General features: G+C 41.1%; 1 protein-coding gene across 1 annotated transcript in view; it reads left to right on the forward strand.

Annotated features, from left to right (window-relative positions):
- The first annotated feature begins 1504 nt into the window (after window positions 1–1504).
- The window catches only part of LOC117518116 (regulator of nonsense transcripts 1-like), a 70892-nt gene continuing 50152 nt past the window's right edge, over window positions 1505–22244 (forward strand). Inside the window, 12 exon segments of the mRNA XM_034179179.1 lie at window positions 1505–1833; window positions 2132–2274; window positions 4274–4363; window positions 6460–6627; window positions 16415–16595; window positions 19791–19952; window positions 20259–20343; window positions 20644–20742; window positions 20838–20946; window positions 21436–21533; window positions 21536–21550; window positions 21553–21593. Of these exon segments, the coding sequence (XP_034035070.1) occupies window positions 1663–1833; window positions 2132–2274; window positions 4274–4363; window positions 6460–6627; window positions 16415–16595; window positions 19791–19952; window positions 20259–20343; window positions 20644–20742; window positions 20838–20946; window positions 21436–21533; window positions 21536–21550; window positions 21553–21593 (1362 nt within the window). The 5' untranslated portion in view covers window positions 1505–1662.

The following is a 22244-nucleotide window of genomic DNA, read 5'->3' on the forward strand; positions in this document are numbered from 1 at the left end:
CAATTGGCATGCTGACAGCAGGAATGTCAACCAGAGCTGTTGCTCGTGTATTGAATGTTCATTTCTCTACCATAAGCCGTCTCCAAAGTCGTTTCAGAGAATTTGGCAGTACATCCAACCAGCCTCACAACCGCAGACCACATGTAACCACACCAGCCCAGGACCTCCACATCCAGCATGTTCACCTCCAAGATCATCTGAGACCAGCCACTCGGACAGCTGCTGAAACAATCAAACCGATTGTTTCAGCATAACCAAAGAATTTCTGCACAAACTGTCAGAAACCGTCTCAAGGAAGCTCATCTGCATGCTCGTCATCCTCATCGGGTCTCGACCTGACTCCAGTTCATCATCGTAACCGACTTGAGTGGGCAAATGCTCACATTCGCTGGCGTTTGGCACGTTGGAGAGGTGTTCTCTTCGCGGATGATGCGAAGGAGATGTGTTGCACTGCATGAGGCAAATGGTGGTCACACCAGATACTGACTGGTATCCCCCCAATAAAACAAAACTGCACCTTTCAGAGTGGCCTTTTATTGTGGGCAGTCTAAGGCACACCTGTGCACTAATCATGTGTCTAATCAGCATCTTGGTATGGCACACCTGTGAGGTGGGATGGATTATCTCAGCAAAGGAAAAGTGCTCACTATCACAGATTTCGACTGGTTTGTGAACAATATTTGAGGGAAATGGTGATATTGTGTATGTGGAAAAAGTTTTAGATCTTTGAGTTCATCTCATACAAAATGGGAGCAAAACCAAAAGTGTTGCATTTATATTTTTGTTGAGTATATTATTATTATTATTAAGATGAAGCGAGAAGTAGCAAAAGCTGAGGAAAAGGTTTGTGGTGAGGTGCACATGAAGTTGAACACAAAGAAGAACAGGATTGCCCAGATGGACTGAGCTGACAAGGATGTGCAACACGTGAGGGTTGTTGCAGTAGGAAATTTGCTGACAAGCGAGAGTGCTGAATAGGTGGAGCGAGTACTTTGAGGAGTTGATGAATGAAGAAAATGGGAATGATTGATGGATGATGTGGAGACAGTGAATCAGAAGTACAAGAGATAAGGATGACGTGAGGACAGTTATCAAGAGTGGAAAGGCAGTTGGTACTGATGACATACTAGTGAGAGGACTGAAGAGTGGGGAAGTGTACAGGTGCCCATTTTTTAAAGAATAGAGCTGTAGTAGCTGCAGAGGCATAGCTGATAAGTACATGATAACTGCATGTCTGCATTATGCACCTCAGATTATTAGTAACAATCTGATCAACTAAGAAAAGGCCAACTAAAAATCAAACCCCAAGAATTAAATGTAGTTTGTTCAACGTAGTTTTAACGTGTAAATCTACTATCTTGCCACCAGGTGGTGTTTGGTTATTTGGGTTCCTGTATTGAAGGCAGAGTGAGAGTTCTGTCGTTGATTCTTCTTCGCAGTAGCTCTGCGTAGACGTCACAGGTCGATCGGCGCTCGAGTCCGACACTGTTCGTTGGAGCTTTCGAGGCTCTGTTCTGTTCCGTTCCGTTCCGTTCCAGGTTTTCTTTTGTTTTTGCTTCAGAACATTCTGTCACCGACGTCTTCTAACCCGTTCATCACTGAGCGGTCAACGTGTGGATTCTGGTGATCTGTGAAGCCGTAACAGAAACCGTTTATATCGCGATGAGTGTGGAGGCGTACGGGCCGAGCTCGCAGACCCTTACTTTCCTGGACACCGAGGAAACTGAGCTACTTGGAGCGGATACCCAGGGCTCCGAGTACGACTTCACCGACTTCACTCTTCCGAGTCAAACGCAGACTCAAGGCCAGACCCAGAGCCAGCTAGACGGTCAGGTCTGTAGCTTGCGATGTCACAGGAACACACAATAACTGGTGTGAAGCGGCTGTTAGCTTCATCTTAGCTTGATGCTACTGCTAGTTAGCATATCGCTGCTAGCTACCTAGACCGCAAACTATAGCATTAGAGTTGTTAGATGTCTCGTGTTAAGTTACTAAATTTATCAAAATCTAAAGTTATGATGTTTGGAATGAATTGTTAATATTGTAAAGTGGGCTTATTTTAAATTGCACGGTGTTGCTGTTAGCCGTTAGCGTAGTTTGTTTAGTAGCTAATGCATTTCCGGTGTTGCAGGTGAACGGTCCTGATGCGGGGCTGCTTAACGGAGGAGTGGATGATTCTGTGGTCAAAGCCAGCCAGTTGTTGGGGGAACTCAACTTCGAGGAGGACGAGGAGGATACCTATTACACGAAAGATCTGCCTGTCCACGCTTGCAGGTACACGGCCAGCAGCACCACCATGCTATGGTGGCATATGGGGGCATTCCACAACGTTTATGGTGATCACGCCACAATAAGTCAAATGTTACGTTTCTTTGTTTTTCAACGTGTTTATGGTAAGTCAGCATGATTAATCCAAAAGTGATGCTACCCCCCCAAGGTACACACAAGAAAAGAGTCCCGAAATAAGTCTTGAAAGTTTTTGTCATTATGTCAATGCTTCTGTAGCGAGGAAGATCTTGGTTGATCTCAGATGGGATAGTGGACGCGGAGATGATTGAACAGGTCCAATCTTGATGCACACTGTTTCTGACAGACACTGCACATGGTTGCAGTGCAGTTGGTTGATTCTGTTTATACCTGACATCAAAATGTCAACAAAGTGTCTACAAGTACAAAAATGGTATCCCTAAACATGAATTCTATACGCATGTTCTGTGGAGTAGAGAGTGACAAGAAATATTTGTATACACGCAGAGAAAATTTCATGTCCTGTGGATCATGCATCCAGGATTGGCATCTCCCTAAAATTCATTTATTTGCTTCCACTCTAAAACTCTACGCTACAAGAAATAAGCAAATAAAAAATAAATTCCAAATAAAACTTTTTGAGTACGGTCAGAAACATAACACTGCTGATCGATCATACATGAACATCAAAATATCCAGTTGTATTATTGACACCTGCACACAAAAATCCACTCTGGCTGTTTGGTCAATTTTCAGAGCAGAGGAACACAGGAAACACTCATGTCCTGTAAAAGACTGCATAATTCTAGACCAAAACGTTTTGAAGAATAAGTCCAAATGAAGTTAGCTGCACTCCACAGCCTTCCCATCCTGTAACTATGTTTGGCTATTAGTATGAAAATAATAAAAGAAAAAAAAAAACAACCACTACATGCCTTTACAGCAGTTGTACGCAAATGCAATTTGACCCTGTTCAGACTGGGGTCGTCAATCCGGCTCCTGTTTCAAATCCAGCTCATCCTACACGTGTGTCCAAACCTATTCTGGGTCAAGCTGAATTGTTTGCTGTTTCACCTAAGAATTTGGTCAAAATTTTCTGGACGTGTGAGCGCAGGTGTGTGTGTGCGTGCCTGCACACAGATGTGGACATAGGTGTGTATGTGTCATGGAAGAGAACACACCTGGCAGCTTTCTTTGGAGAGAAGGCACCGCAGAAAAAGGTGGTTGTTTGCTGTCTTTGCCATTGCAGCACTGAATACCGCCACAGTTAAGATGCTGTGGGCGCATAAACATAGTGAGGAAATTTGATGTCGTGATTCCCGAGCTAGCTGGGTTGTGGCCACATTTGTGTTCAGATGTCTGTGAATCCAATTTGAGATGTATTGCCGACCCCCCACCCCCCCAAGGCCTTTGGAAAATCCTAGACATTTATCCTGAAAAAAGTGAGTGAAAAGATGGAGTCCATTGCCTTCTGGTTGTTAACACGATGCCTCAAAACAACAGATGTTAAGTTTGCACATCTTCAGATTAAAAGGGCATATAAAGGGGGGGGAAAAAAAAAAATTCTGGTATGCTATACGAGGTCAATCAAAAAAATGTAATATCCCATAGACATATCTGGTACCATTCTGCGATGAGATTTACAGTAATATTTCACAGAATTCAAATCATTATATTCTATTTGTTCCACACCAGTTATGTTCTAAAACTCAAATAACAGTCAGAAAGCCACACAATAATTCAGAAAGGATTTGTGCGAATGTAGCCCAAGTAGAAACTTTCTGCTTGTTAACATATGTGTGGTTTTGAATGTACATGTATTTTGAAATAAGATGGTCTGTCCAAAGGGCCGATCTGGCTGCCGCCAAGACTTCTGTTGCTTGTGGATCATTGTAAACTCAGAATGGTCTAATGTCCTTATGAAGTTTAGATTGTGTGAAGAGCCTGATTTATAGTCCCATAAATGCAGCAGTATCTAAATTGTCATTATTTTTTAAGTTACTAGCTTTGATATGCTATTTTTCAGCTATTGTGGGATCCATGACCCGGCATGTGTGGTGTACTGCAATACCAGCAAGAAGTGGTTCTGCAATGGACGAGGAAACACATCTGGCAGGTGTGTAGCCAAAGTAAACCAGTTGCTTTGAGTCTCGCATTTCAGGGCATCTAAGTGAAAGGTTGGGCAAAGACCAAAAACAAACCCTCTACAGTCTTTCTAGCCATAACTACAATAGAGATGCACCGATCCACATTTTCTCACTTCAAATCCCATCCCAGTACCAGAATTTGGATATGTAGCAATACAGATACTATTCCAATACCAGAGCTCTGTTTGCTTTAATATCATTATTATCATTATTGTTGATTTTATGAGGATATTTTGTATCCCCAGTTATACAGCTTCATGATGAAGTGGTATAGAGGAGGATTTTCTTAAAAAGAAGATCTGAAAGTTTAGCTACAATTTGCCAGAAGGCACATCTAAGATGCCAGCCGAGATTTGATGTTTTGGTAAAAGAATTAAGAATAAATGCAACAAGGAACCACCTTAAAAAAAAACAAACAAAACTAGCCTACTTTATTTACTCATATTGGAGTCAGTCATTCTGGGTAAATCATCACACCCTTCCGGCCAGGTCCTTTTTTTCTTTCTGGTCCCAGCTAAAAAAAAATCCTCATGCTCCTCCTGAAAGGAGGAGTGGCTCATTACGCTGTGTCTCATTGAGACGCTCTTCCATTCAGGAAATCCATTCCACAGTTTGCAGCCAGCAGGGAATCCCTTTTAGAAACTTTTCAGCAGAAAACATGCACACAGACAGACGTGGCTCCTACATTGGAAATGTCCACAAATTGGATCGCAGTTTTCCGACCCATGAATTACATTTGTATTGGAACCCAATACCGATGTTGGATCGGATTGGCCTCATCCCTAAACTACAGTTTTGTCTCATCTGTGTACTTATCTTAATAACTGCCTTTCTCTGTTTATCTTATGTCATACAGCAGTTATGTATAAATTTACAGTTTGTTGACACATATATTACATTCCAACCGCATTCAGTTCATACTTTTAAAGTACAACCCCAATTCCAATGAATTTGGGATGTTGTGTGAAATGTAAATAAAAACACAATACAATGATTTGAAAATCCTCTTTAACCTATATTCAATTGAATACACCACAAAGACAATATATTTAATGTTCAAACTGATAGACGTTTTTGTGCAAATATTTGCTCATTTTCAAATGCCTGCAACACATTTCAAAAAAGCTGGGACAGGGCAACAAAAGACTGGGAAAGTTGATGAATGCTCAAAGAACACCAGTTTGGAACATTCCACAGGTGAACAGGTTAATTGGAAACAGATGAGTGTCATGATTGGGTGTAAAAGGAGCATCCCCAAAAGGCTCAGCCATTCACAAGCAAAGATGGGGCGAGGTTCACCACTTTGTGAACAACTGCGTGAAAAAAATAGTCCAACAGTTTAAGAACAATGTTTCTCAATGTTCAATTGCATGGAATTTAGGATTCCATCATCTACAGTCCATAATATAATCAGAAGATTCAGAGAATTTGGAGAACTTTCTACACATAAGCAGCAAGGCTGAAAACCAACATTGAATGCCGTGATCTTCAATCCCTCAGACAGCACTGCATTAAAACCGACATCATTGTGTAATGGATCTTACCGCATGGGCTTAGGAACACTTCAGAAAACCATTGTCAATTAACACAGTTCGTCGCTACATCTGCAAGTGCAAGTTAAAACTTTACCATGCAAAGCCAAAGCCATACATCAACAACATCCAGAAAAGCTGCCGCCTTCTCTGGGCCCGAGCTCATTTGTAATGGACAGACGCAAAGTGGAAAAGTGTGCTGTGGTCTGATGAGTCCACGTTTCAGATTGGTTTTGGACATTATGGACGTCCTGCCTTCCGAACAAAAGAGGAAAAAGACCATCCAGATTGTTACCAGCGCAAAGTTCAAAAGCCAGCATCTGTGATGGTATGGGGGTGTGTTAGTGCCCATGGCATGGGCAACTGTGTGAGGTATTATTTGTAAAGCGCTTTGAGTGTCTGATGCAGATGGAAAAAGCACTATATGAATACTGTCCACTTACCATTGACGGTGATTGTTACCTTGAAACTGAAATCGTCAGTAGTGGTATGGTTGATGGTTTATTGAATTATTATTATTTTTTAACTTCCAGCCACATTGTAAATCATTTGGTGAGGGCCAAATGCAAAGAGGTGACACTGCATAAAGATGGGCCCCTTGGTGAGACTGTACTCGAGTGTTACAACTGCGGCTGCAGAAATGTCTTCCTCCTGGGCTTTATTCCGGCCAAGGCTGATTCAGTGGTGGTGCTCCTGTGCAGGTAACACACATCATGTTCTGTTCTGTGATGAATGCCTCCAAGGCCTGTATGTCCTGACCAGGGATGGGAGGGTTACTTTAAAAATGTATTCTGATACAGTTACTTATTACCTGTTGAAAAATGTAATCAGTAACGTACTCGTAATCCAAGTACCGTAATATTAAAGTAATGTACTTTGATTACTTTCAATTACTTCTGGATTACTCCAATATCAAATATGCTAATACAGACAAAAGAAACTAAATATAAATAGTCTTGACTACATAGTACAGTTTATTAAGCAAAAATAAAACTGTTTCTTTTACATGGCATACTCTGTTTTACTTCACATTATGAATTAAGAGCGCCACAATATTGTTTTAATCACACCCAGTGTTCACCTGCTAAATTTTCAACAAAAAATGCCAAACAAATGAAGGATAATGAAAACTCAGGCGTGTGTGGATGAATTTGTAATTAAAAGTGGCTTGCAGAAGAATATACAAAACAAAAAAAAGTCTACTACTTGTTCAGTAAATTTGCACCATGTTTAAGATATCAGTCCACTTATTGAACTTTCAAAATAAGAAAAAAAGCATAATGAAAACCATTAAGTAAATCCTGTCAATAAGGAGGCCAGATCGCCATTTTAATTCCGGGCAAGTTAGTGATTTGCGTGCATAGACGTTCAAGAAACGTGGAATATGCCGGAAAGCTGTGCATGTTGGCAAAGCCACAAACGGAGGAACAAGGGAGACAATATTTCCTTCCATAAGTAAGTGGTTTTGGTTCTTGTCACTTTGTCCGTGATATTTGGATGATAAACTTTTCTCTCAAAAATTCTTGAAAGGGTAGTTGTAAAACAGCTAACTGATCATCTGCAGAGGAATGGTCTATTTGAAGAGTTTCAGTCAGGTTTTAGAATTCATCATAGTACAGAAACAGCATTAGTGAAGGTTACAAATGATCTTCTTATGGCCTCGGACAGTGGACTCATCTCTGTGCTTGTTCTGTTAGACCTCAGTGCTGCTTTTGATACTGTTGACCATAAAATTTTATTACAGAGATTAGAGCATGCCATAGGTATTAAAGGCACTGCGCTGCGGTGGTTTGAATCATATTGTCTAATAGATTACAATTTGTTCATGTAAATGTGGAATCTTCTTCACAGACTAAAGTTAATTATGGAGTTCCACAAGGTTCTGTGCTAGGACCAATTTTATTCACTTTATACATGCTTCCCTTAGGCAGTATTATTAGACGGTATGCTTAAATTTTCATTGTTACACAGATGATACCCAGCTTTATCTATCCATGAAGCCAGAGGACACACACCAATTAGCTAAACTGCAGGATTGTCTTACAGACATAAAGACATGGATGACCTCTAATTTTCTGCTTTTAAACTCAGATAAAACTGAAGTTATTGTACTTGGCCCCACAAATCTTAGAAACTTGGTGTCTAACCAGATCCTTACTCTGGATGGCATTACCCTGACCTCTAGTAATACTGTGGAAATCTTGGAGTCATTTTTGATCAGGATATGTCATTCAATGCGCATATTAAACAAATATGTAGGACTGCTTTTTTGCATTTACGCAATATCTCTAAAATCAGAAAGGTGTTGTCTCAGAGTGATGCTGAAAAACTAATTCATGCATTATTTCCTCTAGGCTGGACTATTGTAATTCATTATTATCAGGTTGTCCTAAAAGTTCCCTAAAAAGCCTTCAGTTAATTCAAAATGCTGCAGCTAGAGTACTGACGGGGACTAGAAGGAGAGAGCATATCTCACCCATATTGGCCTCTCTTCATTGGCTTCCTGTTAATTCTAGAATAGAATTTAAATTCTTCTTCTTACTTATAAGGTTTTGAATATCAGGTCCCATCTTATCTTAGGGACCTCGTAGTACCATATCACCCAATAGAGCGCTTCGATCTAAGACTGCAGGCTTACTTGTAGTTCCTAGGGTTTGTAAGAGTAGAATGGGAGGCAGAGCCTTCAGCTTTCAGGCTCCTCTCCTGTGGAACCAGCTCCCAATTCAGATCAGGGAGACAGACACCCTCTCTACTTTAAGATTAGGCTTAAAACTTTCCTTTTTGCTAAAGCTTATAGTTAGGGCTGGATCAGGTGACCCTGAACCATCCCTTACTTATGCTGCTATAGACGTAGACTGCTGGGGGGTTCCCATGATGCACTGTTTCTTTCTCTTTTTGCTCTGTATGCACCACTCTGCATTTAATCATTAGTGATCGATCTCTGCCCCCTCCACAGCATGTCTTTTTCCTGGTTCTCTCCCTCAGCCCCAACCAGTCCCAGCAGAAGACTGCCCCTCCCTGAGCCTGGTTCTGCTGGAGGTTTCTTCCTGTTAAAAGGGAGTTTTTCCTTCCCACTGTAGCCAAGTGCTTGCTCACAGGGGGTCGTTTTGACCGTTGGGGTTTTACATAATTATTGTATGGCCTTGCCTTACAATATAAAGCGCCTTGGGGCAACTGTTTGTTGTGATTTGGCGCTATATAAAAAAATTGATTGATTGATTGATTGATAAACAAGCTGTGTTTCCTGCCGTACCTGTGTCGCCCGATGACTCGGACCATTAACTCTTCACTATGTCTTGTTGATATTTTCCACTGCTAGACCAATGTCTAGTTAAAATACTTGTCATTAGTGGTTAAAATTGTTCGACGAGACTGGGGATTTTTTTAAATTTGCACCTTAAAATAATGAGATTATAATGACCCGCGCTGTGCCGCTCACAGTCACACCTACACATAGAGATGTGTACACACACCACTGACTTCATGAATGAAACTTGGTCAATAAAGGATAATTGTGTAAAATATAATATGTATATAAATGTATTGTAATGGTTTTAGGAGCTGCGTTTAACAGCTGCTGCAGGACGCCTCAGCTCAGCAGCTTAAACAGCGCAGATCCGTGTAACTTTCAACACTAATATTTGGGAATGTTTGAGTGTCAGAGTAAGTTTAATACTTTCCTGACATAATTTAATGTGATTTAATTTTACTGGCTCAATATCCAGGTCAAAATGGCATTTTTTAACATGTATTTTGTGAGCATTTTTCTGAGTGTGTCCAGTCGTGGATCTCCATTGAAAATGCATTAACATCCGGGTACTTCATTAATACACTCAACAAAAATATAAACGCAACACTTTTGGTTTTGCTCCCATTTTGTATGAGATGAACTCAAAGATCTAAAACTTTTTCCACATACACAATATCACCATTTCCCTCAAATATTGTTCACAAACCAGTCTAAATCTGTGATAGTGAGCACTTCTCTTTTGCTGAGATAATCCATCCCACCTCACAGGTGTGCCATATCAAGATGCTGATTAGACACCATGATTAGTGCACAGGTGTGCCTTAGACTGCCCACAATAAAAGGCCACTCTGAAAGGTGCAGTTTTATCACACAGCACAATGCCACAGATGTCGCAAGATTTGAGGGAGCATGCAATTGGCATGCTGACAGCAGGAATGTCAACCAGAGCTGTTGCTCGTGTATTGAATGTTCATTTCTCTACCATAAGCCGTCTCCAAAGGCGTTTCAGAGAATTGGCAGTACATCCAACCAGCCTCACAACCACAACACCACGTGTAACCACACCAGCCCAGGACCTCCACATCCAGCATGTTCACCTCCAAGATCGTCTGAGACCAGCAACTCGGACAGCTGCTGAAACAGTCGGTTTGCATAACCAACGAATTTCTGCACAAACTGTCAGAGACCATCTCAGGGAAGCTCATCTGCATGCTCGTCGTCCTCATCGGGGTCTCGACCTGACTCCAGTTCGTCGTCGTAGCCGACTTGAGTGGGCAAATGCTCACATTCGCTGGCGTTTGGCACGTTGGAGAGGTGTTCTCTTCACGGATGAATCCTGGTTCACACTGTTCAGGGCAGATGGCAGACAGCGTGTGTGGCATCATGTGGGTGAGCGGTTTTCTGATGTCAATGTTGTGGATCGAGTGGCCCATGGTGGCGGTGGGGTTATGGTACGGGCAGGCGTCTGTTATGGACGAAGAACACAGGTGCATTTTATTGATGGCATTTTGAATGCACAGAGATACCGTGACGAGATCCTGAGGCCCATTGTTGTGCCATACATCCAAGAACATCACCTCATGTTGCAAGCAGGATAATGCACGGCCCCATGTTGCAGGATCTGTACACAATTCTTGGAAGCAGAAAATGTCCCAGTTCTTGCATGGCTGCCATACTCACCGGACATGTCACCCATTGAGCATGTTTGGGATGCTCTGGACCGGCGTATACGACAGAGTGTACCAGTTCCTGCCAATATCCAGCAACTTCGCACAGCCATTGAAGAGGAGTGGACCAACATTCCACAGGCCACAATTGACAACCTGATCAACTCTATGCGAAGGAGATGTGTTGCACTGCATGAGGCAAATGGTGGTCACACCAGATACTGACTGGTATCCCCCCCAATAAACAAACTGCACCTTTCAGAGTGGCCTTTTATTGTGGACAGTCTAAGGCACACCTGTGCACTAATCATGGTGTCTAATCAGCATCTGATATGGCACACCTGTGAGGTGGGATGGATTATCTCAGCAAAGGAGAAGTGCTCACTATCACAGATTTAGACTGGTTTGTGAACAATATTTGAGGGAAGTGGTGATATTGTGTATGTGGAAAAAGTTTTAGATCTTTGAGTTCATCTCATACAAAATGGGAGCAAAACCAAAAGTGTTGCGTTTATATTTTTGTTGAGTGTATTTTGCCCGGTTAGGAGACGTCATGTCGCTGTTCACGAAGGGACGTTTTCGTTTCAAAGAAAAGAAAAAAAAAAAAATACTGATAACAGTGTTCTAGCTAGGATAAAATTGTAGCGTAGTGGTTATGTCGAGGGAGCAGCTTTTGAGAATTTAAGCTAAAAATTGGCTATTCAAGGGGTACCCAATGGGGAAAAGCCAGGTACAACAGCCCAAGTTCCTTCATCATGTCCAGAAGGCTGGGGAAATTTGTTGAGTGGGCAGTCTCATTCTGGGTTAGCCAGTACATGGCCCTCAGTGAGGCAGTTGGAGTCCATGGACATTTTTAAGTCAAGACTTAAAACCTATTTTAATCTCTTTCTTAGGAGTAGTTTTTATTTTATGTGTTATTCTTTTACTTATGTTTTTAATTAGGTATTTGAATTTTTTAATTTATTTATTTTAATTTTTTTTATGTTTAACTGCTCTGTGTGAGGCACCTTGAGACGGCTTTTGTTGTAATTTGGCGCTTTATAAGCTGATTAAATTGAAATTGAACAACATTTTATTGAGTCTTAAAGTAAATAAATATGAAATTGGTTACTGGATCCTTAAACTCTGGACATAATAAACTCTACATGGTGGATCCTTGATCTCTGGACATAAACAGAGATAAAATCTGTTAGTTTTTGTCAAAAGCATTTCCTTTCAGACATTATTATTGGCATGAATGTCTTTCCATACCTGTGAGCTGCAGCTCTTGCAGATGTGCTGCAGGTCAGGTTCATAAAGAATGCAACACATCTCATTTTGGGAGGAAAAAAACGTTTTAGTCGATTTGTAGTTTATTGTCTGTATTGCAATGTTTGTAAGAGGTGTCATTTTATTTAAAGCGGCGATTTGGTTTGAAGTTATTAATTCCGAGCGGGCTCTGTCTCAGAGAGACAGAGTCAGAGAGCCGCACAGCATTTGAAGCTGTGACAAAACGGAGGCCGATTCTCGTTTCTCGACTGCAACAAGACCAGAGTCCCAGTTAGTTTTAATGGCTTTGAGAGGGGTTAAGAAGCGGACTTACCGCTTCTGAAGAGCAGCGAATCAAAGAGCCACGAGCCATTGAATCGAAGCATTGCTTCGATTCACGCTTCAAACTGGAGTCACGCTGCAGAAACGGTTGATTACAGACGCTGTATTGAGAATCGTAACGGTCAAAAATAAGCGTAACTGTCCAAAATTATAGCGTAACGGGCTGTAACGCAAGTCTGCGCTAGCAAGAACCCTGGATAATATCATAAAATGCATTTAAATTGTAATCCTGTGAAGTAATCCCCATTTTTACTAAATATACCTGTAATCTGAATACGTCTTTTTTTTTTTTTCTGTAACTGTAGCGGAATACAGTTACGTTTTTTTTTTTTTTTTTTTTGTATCCTAATTACGTAACGCCGTTACATGTATTCCGTTACTCCCCAAGCCTGGTCCTGACAGAAGTATATCATCGAATCGCTCTGCTCGTCCATCATCAGATACTTTGAAATCAGATCTTAAGGGGCTTTCACACCGGAAGCGTCAGCAGCGTTGCAGATCAGTCTAAAAAGCATTATTTTTAATGAGATGCTTCGTGTTTTAAAACCGAGCTAAAGCGACGCCTCCCCAGGAGCGCACATTGCCGCTTGTTGTCAAGCTGCCACGGTCAAAGTTCAGCCCAATCCAACTTTCGCTGCTGTGCGCTGTGATGTAGCTTCCCACTGTCCAATGGAAAGGAGGCATCAGGCCAAAACATGGAAGACTGCAGTAGCAGAAATGTGTCACAGAAGTGCTCATTTATAAACAGCAGTTTTCTGAAGAAAATTCTTGCAAATGTTTTTTTTTTTTTTGTACCTCAAAATTAATTTCTGATTACTGTAAAAAAAAAAACAACAACAACCATAGAACACTTGCAATTAAAAAAGTAAAAAAATAAAATATTCTTTAGAAACCTTTCTTTATCTGTAAATCTGTACATTAAAACCATACTTACCTGTTATTTCAGATTAAATGATTTCTTGTTTAACATAATTGACCTTGGACATTTATTTTTAGACAAATAAAATAGCATGGAGAAATGTGTACGTTTTTAAATCTGGTAGATTCTTCATATTTCAACCAGAAAAACAGACACTGTAAATAAATACAAATGTTTATTGTAAATGCAACAGGAGATGATTTAACAATGACTGCAGTGTGATTGTAGATTATGTGACATAAACCTCATGATAGAATCATTTTTTAATTGAGTCATTTCAACTTGTAATTACATCAGAATATGTGCCTTTAATGTTGTGATCAGGACAGAGTAGTTTCTAAAATATGAATTTGACTGATTGTGAATATTTTAAAATTGTGCACAATAGGGGCAGAGCTTCTACCTGTGCAAATGTCTTTTGACTGAACTTTGACTTCATGGCCTTTTTAAATGATCTTTTCATTTAATGTTAAAATATAAAATGAAACAGCTTTTTTAAAATAATAAAATTGTTGCTGTTTAAAGAGCTTTTGTTTTATTTAGAACCGTAGATGTTGGTTTGCTGGACTCTCGGGACATTTAACCAGATGAAGGTCTCTTCTGCAACTTCGACCAGAGCAGAGATGTTTTCTTCCGATTAGATTTCATGGTGTTCAGCTCATCACTGGAAGTTTGTGAAGTGCGTCTGAGTTTAGGTTGCATGCACAACAAATGTTCCTGATTGGGACAAATAAATAAATATAAAGAAACACTAAACAGTTAAAAAAAATGGAAAAAACACTTGTTTAAGTTATTTAAAGTTGAGAGCTTTTTGTGGTCTCAGAAGTAACAAAAAAGCTGTACCTTTATTTGGTAATTAAAGCGTTCACTCAGCTCAACTGTACTAAAAGGCTAAGCTAACTTTAGCCGAGCATTTAAACTTCAGCAGTGCCATCATATTGTATTTTTAAATTATTCTCACCTCAGACTAAGCTACAGAACTAAGCTCAGTTGGCCAAATTGGGGTGTTTGTATACGAGGTCTGTTAGAAAAGTATCCGACCTTTTTATTTTTTTGCAAAAACCATATGGATTTGAATCACGTGTCATTGCATCAGCCAAGCTTGAACCTTCGTGCGCATGCGTGAGTTTTTTCACGCCTGTCGGTTGCGTCATTCACCTGTGAGCAGGCTTTGTGTGAGCAGTGGTCCACCCCTCTCGTCGGATTTTTATTGCGAATAAAATGTCTGAACGATTTGGAGCTTTGCTGCATCAAATTTTTCCAGAAACTATGAGAGACCTCCAGGTGGACACCATTCTCGCAGGACGGCTTTCAGATGGCTTTCAGACGGCGTTCAGTGGCTTTTCAGTCGTGTGACTATCCGAGAAATTGTGAATGAGCTGGATATGCCAGAACATGTCCTGTGAGGCTTCATTACAGCGTTGCTTTGCGCCATGCGTCTCCGTCCCGACGCGCAAATTTCTCCTCACGTCTGTCTCAATGTGCCGAAAAAGTGCTGATGTCCACGTCTTCTGCAATTTCTGTGGAAGTCAGACGACGTCCCAGATCAACAAAGCCTTCACTTTGGAAATGAACAGCACATTCCACTGTTAGAGTTTTTGTCATGGAAAGAGGAGCGGAGAAATTCGCGCGTCGGGACGGAGCCGCATGGCGCAAAGCAACGCTGTAATGAAGCCTCACAGGACATGTCCTGGCATGTCCAGCTCATTCACAATTTCTCGGATAGTCACACAACTGAAAAGCCACCTGAAAGCTGTCCTGTGAGACCAGCACGGAGGTGTTTTTGTCCGCGCCATGAGCGGCTCCGTGGCGCATCCCTCCACTTCTTTTTCCATGACAAAAACTCCTGTAACAGTGGAATGTGCTGTTCATTTCCAAAGTGAAGGCTTTGTTGATCTGGGACGTCGTCTGACTTCCACAGAAATTGCAGAAGATGTGGACATCAGCACTTTTTCGGCACATTGAGACAAACGTGCGGAGAAATTTGCGCGTCGGGACGGAGACGCATGGTGCAAAGCAACGCCGTGATGAAGCCTCACAGGACATGTCCTGGCATGTCCAGCTCATTCACAATTTCTCGGATAGTCACACGACTGAAAAGCCATCTGAAAGCCGTCCTGTGAGACCAACACGGAGGTGCTTTTGTCCCGCGCCATTCGCGGCTCTGTGGTGCATTCCTCCGCTCCTCTTTCCATGACAAAAACTCCTGTAACAGTGGAATGTGCCGAAAAAGTGGTGATGTCCACGTCTTCTGCCATTTCTGTGGAAGTCAGACGACGTCCCGGATCAACAAAGCCTTCACTTTGGAAATTATCTGGTTGTTTCAGCGGGGTTTCAGCCTGTCGATCGGCGCTCGGAGTGCGCCGCGCTCTCAGACGCTGTGGGCGGTCTTTAAACCGGCTGGAGCACTCCTTAATCTGTGTAATCCCCATAAAATCGTCCCTGAAAGCCATCTGAATTTTCCGAATGGTGTCCACCTGGAGGTCTCTCACAGTTTCTGGAAAAATTTGATGCAGCAAAGCTCCATATCATTGAGACATTTTATTCGCAATAAAAATCCGACGAGAGGGGTGGACCACTGCTCACACAAAGCCTGCTCACAGGCGAATGACGCAACTGACAGGCGTGAAAAAACTCACGCATGCGCACGAAGGTTCAAGCTTGGCTGATGCAATCACACGTGATTCAAATCCATATGGTTTTTGCAAAAAATAAAAAGGTCGGATACTTTTCTAACAGACCTCGTGTGTGTATGTATGTATGTATGTATGTGTATATATATATATATGTATATATATATATATATATATATATATATATATATATGTATATGTATATATATATATATATATGTATATGTATATATATATATATATATGTATATATATATATATGTATATATATCTCAACTCCTTATTCCACTAAACTACCTGCTCTAAGTCCGATAGAAAACGATCATTCAGAAAAAAATCTGGTTTAAGCTTGGCGAATGCCATCCCCAGTCTCATCAGGGTCTTAGAACTGCACAGGCATATTTTTGTCAACTTTGTGTCTTCGTGCAGGCAGCCCTGTGCTAGCCAGAGTAGCCTGAAGGACATCAATTGGGACAGCTCCCAGTGGCAGCCACTGATCCAGGACCGCTGCTTTCTGTCCTGGCTGGTGAAAATCCCGTCGGAGCAGGAGCAGCTTCGTGCCCGTCAGATTGCTGCTCAGCAGATCAACAAGCTGGAGGAGCTCTGGAAGGTAGGCAGATGGGGGCCTGTTATCCAGTCCTTCCCATTTTAATTTCCATTCTGATGCAAAAGTAACTTTGTGCCCTCTAACAGATGACCACTCGATACATCTTTTCGGGCCCCTTCACACATATTGCAAATAAAGTACAACTCAGGGTGACTCACAATGAAACAGCTTGTATGATCAAACCACGAAACATCGCGCCGACGGTCAGGCGTGCACGATGCCGGTGTGATGGTTCGTGCACCCGGGAACACACTGCCAGCAGCTGCATGACTTGGTTACACATCGTTCTGATGATGCTACAAAAGAAGGGACTGTGAGTCTCCATGGGTCAGGAAAATTTTAGTTCTCCCTATATAAAAGTAACCTCAGGCCTACCTCATGGGATGAACTCAATGCAGATATGTTTTCTTCTTGGGAAATGGAGACAAAAACAAAGTGTCCAAATGTCACGTCTGCATCCATGGAATTACCCTGTTGGAACTTTTAGGTCACCTTCTTATATATGATGGAAAACATCAGTAATTTATCTCACAATAGGCAATGAGTCACAACCTAGTCAAGAGAAAATGAAAATTCTGGACAATTCAGTTTATTTTTAGAGTGCCAAAACACAACATAATTCACCCCAAAGGCGGTACCTGCCCTGTTTTTCCTTTTGGGGCAACAGAATCAGTGCAGAAAGTGGAGTGTTGGTTAATGAGGGGTTTGGTCATTTAAAAAGTGGAAAAATCTCTGAAGGCTTAATGCACTCTTTCTGCAAGCGACATGTACCATACATTATACAAATAATGAATGTTTATGAGTTCAGTGGAACAAATTAAATATTCGTTCCATTGAAAGAATGTAAAAACATTCATTATTTGTTTTATATAACGGCTAAAATAGATCCTTGTCATTTGATATTTTATTAATTTATAAACATCGGAAAAGGGACTTACATTTTGGTGTTCCACTTTAACGTGTAGTGCAGTGCAGTGATGCTGTGTAGTGACTTCGGACTTCCATAAAAAAAAAAGACTTGGTGTAGTTCCTCAGTCCAGCCAAAAATCACATCACTGTTTCAAGTGAACAGGTCTTCATGCATCCACACGGCTTACAGGGGAATGGATTTTGTGTGTGTCCGCGCGCGTGTGTAGCAGCAGGGTTCTAGCTAGCGCAAACTTGCGTTACAGCCCGTTGCGCTATAATTTTGGACCGTTGCGATTTTTAATACAGCGTCTGTAATCAACCTTTTCTGCAGCGTGACTCCAGTTTGAAGCTTCACGAGCCATTGAATCGAAGCAATGCTTTGATTCAATGGCTCGTGGCTCTTTGATTCGCTGCTCTTCAGAAGCGGTAAGTCCGCTTCTTAACCCCTCTGAAAGCCATTAAAATATGAGTCACTTTTGTGTGGATTAAAGTCACTAACTGGGACTGTTGTCTTGTTGCAGTCGAGAAACGGGAATCGTCCTCCGTTCCGTTGTCACAGCTTTAAACGCTGCGCGGCTCTCTGCTGAGACAGAGTCTGCTCGGAATTAATAACTTCAAAACGAATCGCCGCTTTAAATAAAATGACACCTTTTACAAACGTTACAATAAACTAAACTAAACAATAAACTACAATCGACTAAAACATTTTTCCTCCCAAAATGAGACGTCCTGCATTCTTTATAAACTTAACCTGCAGCAGAGCTGCAAGAGCTCAGCTCATAGGTATGGAAAGACATTCATGCCAATAATTATGTCTGAAAGGAAATGCTTTTGACAAAAACTAAAAGATTTTATTTCTGTTTATGTCCAGAGATCAAGGATCCACCATGTAGAGTTTATTATGTCCAGAGTTGAAGGATCCAGTAACCAATTTCATATTTATTTTCTTTAAGACTCAATAAAATGTTGTTCAATTTCAACTTAATCACCTTATAAAGCGCCAAATTACAACAAAAGCTGTCTAAAGGTGCCTCACACAGAACAGTTCAACATAAAAAAAATTAAAATAAATAAAGAAAGATAAAAAATTCAAATACCTAATTAAAAACAGAAGTAAAAGAATAAAACATAACAAAATAAAAATACTCATAAGAAAGAGAATAAAAATAGGTTTTAAGTCTTGACTTAAAAATGTCCATGGACTCCAACTGCCTCACTGAGGGCCATGTACTGGCTAACCCAGAATGAGATTGCCCACTCAACAAACTTCCCCAGCCTTCTGGACATGATGAAGGAACTTGGGCTGTCATACCTGGCTTTTCCCCATTGGGTACCCCTAGAATGGCCAATTTTTACCTTGAATTTTCAAAAGCTTCCCCCCTTCCGCACCATTCCCCAAAAATGGCTTTTGTAGAGGGAAAAAACATAGGTCACACCTGAGTATAAGTTGCATTTTTCTGTATTATCCACACTCAGATTTTAGTGCATTGTTCCATTGTACTTTTTTTTATTATTGGTGTTTTGTTTTTTCCTTGTTGGAATTTATTCTTGTTGAGTGCGTTGATTCCTGGGAAAAGCTATATTTATAGTTATTTTTATTAGGACTGAATGTGATTTTTCAGATTATAAGTTGCACTGGAGTATTAAATTACAGGGCTTCACAAACTAGTTTAAAACAAAAACTGAGACTTGTGCTCTGGAAAATACAGTGACTGAAATAATCACATGGTTCAGAATGAATAATACAAATGAAAAACCCAATTTATATTGCTTTATGTGGCCCTGCATTAAAGTGGCCTGTTGATGGTGTACTTCACCTCTTGCCCAATGACTGCTGGGATAGGCTCCAGCCTGTGACCCTTGTTTGGAGTAAGTGGATTTAGAAAATGAATGAGTATTTCTGTATGTGAGCAGGAATCTTAATATTTACCAACTCACAAAGGTATACACTTTAACACTTTTTTGGGACACTTTTCTACCTTGAACTGGTCGCTGCCTGTAGAGATTCTGTTTGTGAGTCTTATTATTCCCTGTAAATTATAGGAGCACTAGACACATTAAGAGATCTTGTGAAAAATGTGCTTGAGCAAAGATCCATTGAAGTCACGTGACATTCAGCAATGAAGTCAAACTTGCATTTTCATTTATTATGCCATTGCTCATGTATAAGTATCTATATTATTGTAGTGAGGAAATAGAGTGAGAATAAGTCTTTCATCCTGTGACACTCACGTAGGCTTGGAATCTGCTGATATCTTACCAGCAGTGTTTGATTATATTTTCTCACAGGACAACCCTAGTGCCACCTTGGAAGACCTGGAGAAACCTGGTGTGGACGAGGAGCCCCAGCATGTGCTGCTACGCTATGAGGATGCTTACCAGTACCAGAACATATTTGGCCCATTGGTCAAACTGGAGGCTGATTATGACAAGAAGCTCAAGGAGTCCCAGGTACATAAACTCCATATTTATGTAGTCTTGCTGTTAAATGATCACGGCAATGTATGGGTCATACATGTCTTGGGCTTATGATGCTATTTCAGAGCCGTTTCATTATTCCGTTCATAGTTTGACTTTTCTTAGCAGGTGGTTCATCCAGCTGGCACTGCATGAACCATTTCAGTGGAAATGTTCAGATACTTTAAAAAATAAGTAATAAAGATTTAAAGCTTGTCAAAGACTTTATTTGATCACGACCATGTTTTCATTGCAATCCCCCCCCCCCCCCCCCCCCCCCCCCCCCAATCTCTCTTGCAGACCCAGGACAATATAACAGTCAGGTGGGACCTGGGACTGAATAAAAAGCGGATTGCCTATTTCACACTGCCTAAGACGGACTCAGGTGGTAATTCTCTTAGCTTTACTTCCTCCCAGTGGTTCTGTGGTGCAGTTAGTCCATTCACATCCCCCCTTTAGCTGTCAGAATTGCACGTGACGTCCCTCAGCCCTACGACTTTGCTGGCATGGATGGCTTGGTTTTGTTCCCTTTTTAGTTTCTAGTTGGTTTGTGTTGTCTCATGTGCATGGTACTGTATTACATTTGCTCATGCAAAAAAGTCATTCACCTGGATTAGGTTGCGTTTTTTGTTTTTGTTTTTAATAGAAAATTTACATCTAAAATGTGTTGTCTCAAAATTTCCAGATATGAGGCTGATGCAAGGTGATGAGATCTGTCTGCGATACAAAGGAGATCTGGCCCCACTGTGGAAAGGCATTGGTCATGTCATCAAAGTTCCGGACAGTATCCTTTTCACAGATGGCCTAATCTGACCCATCTGCATCTGGATGAGATGGTTTCAAAATGAACATGGGTTTTCTTTAACAGCCTGTTTTAAGACTATGGAGATGAAATTGCCATTGAGTTACGGAGCAGCGCTGGAGCACCTGTGGAAATCCCGCACAACTTCCAGGTGGATTTTGTGTGGAAATCCACTTCCTTTGATAGGTTGGTTTTAGTTTCATATAACTAAATTAAAAATTTGATTGGGAATCTACTCTTACATCACTGTATTACTAAATATTACTGTGTAATTGAATTGAATTTTCTCCAGTTTCTTTTCTGGAACTGCAACTTGTAACTACCACATGTGGTACACATGTTCAGTGTTGTGTAATTTTGTATAAACTGCACCCTGGGAATTTTATTTATTTATTTATTTTTTTGTGGCGGTGTACAGTTTTTAATTTGTTCTGTGGACATTGTAGTGCACCATGGAACATTATGTCATCAAGCTTGTCTGTGTGTTAACGCAATAGCTCAAACAATACATGTTAGGTGCTTCATATTTACAGCAACCGCTGTGCAGTTAATGAGCTGATTGCACTTTGGAGGAGTTATGTGTACATACATGCATACTAATGAGAAGTGAGCATGTTGATGTTGAGCTTTTCCTGTGCACAGTAACGGCTTGAGTTTGTGTGTGTGGCGTTGCAGGATGCAGAGTGCTTTGAAGACATTTGCAGTGGATGAGACCTCTGTGTCTGGATACATTTACCACAAACTGCTGGGCCATGAGGTGGAGGATCTCACCATCAGTGCCAGCTGCCTAAACGTTCACTGCTCAGGGCCTGCCTGACCTCAACCACTCACAGGTTAGAGGTCACTGCACTCTGCCTCAGTGTTCCTTTCTGTTAAACCATGCTTTTTTGAATGTGCATTTCAGATTCAAGGTGGCCTGATTGCTTGTGTTTTCAACCAGCCAGCACTGAAAAAATTACCACTGCAGGGTTCTCACCAGCATTATAACAGCGCAACGGTCTGTTATGCTGTTATAATAAAAAATTACGCTGCAGTTGGGCCGTTGCATTGTTTTTTAGGGTGTATAACGGGAAAATAATCATTTCTCTATGTTGACTGGAGCCGCTGGTTCTGATATAGAAGCAGCGCATCCACAATTTATTCATCAGCCTCTACAAAAGCCATTTCTGCCTTTTCTGCTGATTAAAGTCTCTATAAACGGGACTCTTTTTCTGCGAGAATCGTCCACCGCTTCACACAGACAGTTTTTGTTTGTCATTAATGTGCCTTTTTTTGTGGAGCAGCTAACATTGCAGCTCTCTGCCGTGGACTAAACTAAAGTTAGTGTCGCTCGTGAAAATAATAATAATGATAATATCCTCCACTCTGTGTGTGTTGCGGGATTTGCTGCGGCTCTCTGCCGACTAAAGGTGGAAAGACGGATCATTCCGCAATCAATAACTTCAAAGCGAATCACTGTTTTAAATCAAATGACACTCTTTACA

This window comes from Thalassophryne amazonica, chromosome 10, assembly GCF_902500255.1.
Source record: "Thalassophryne amazonica chromosome 10, fThaAma1.1, whole genome shotgun sequence".
Classification (NCBI taxonomy): Eukaryota; Metazoa; Chordata; class Actinopteri; order Batrachoidiformes; family Batrachoididae; genus Thalassophryne; species Thalassophryne amazonica.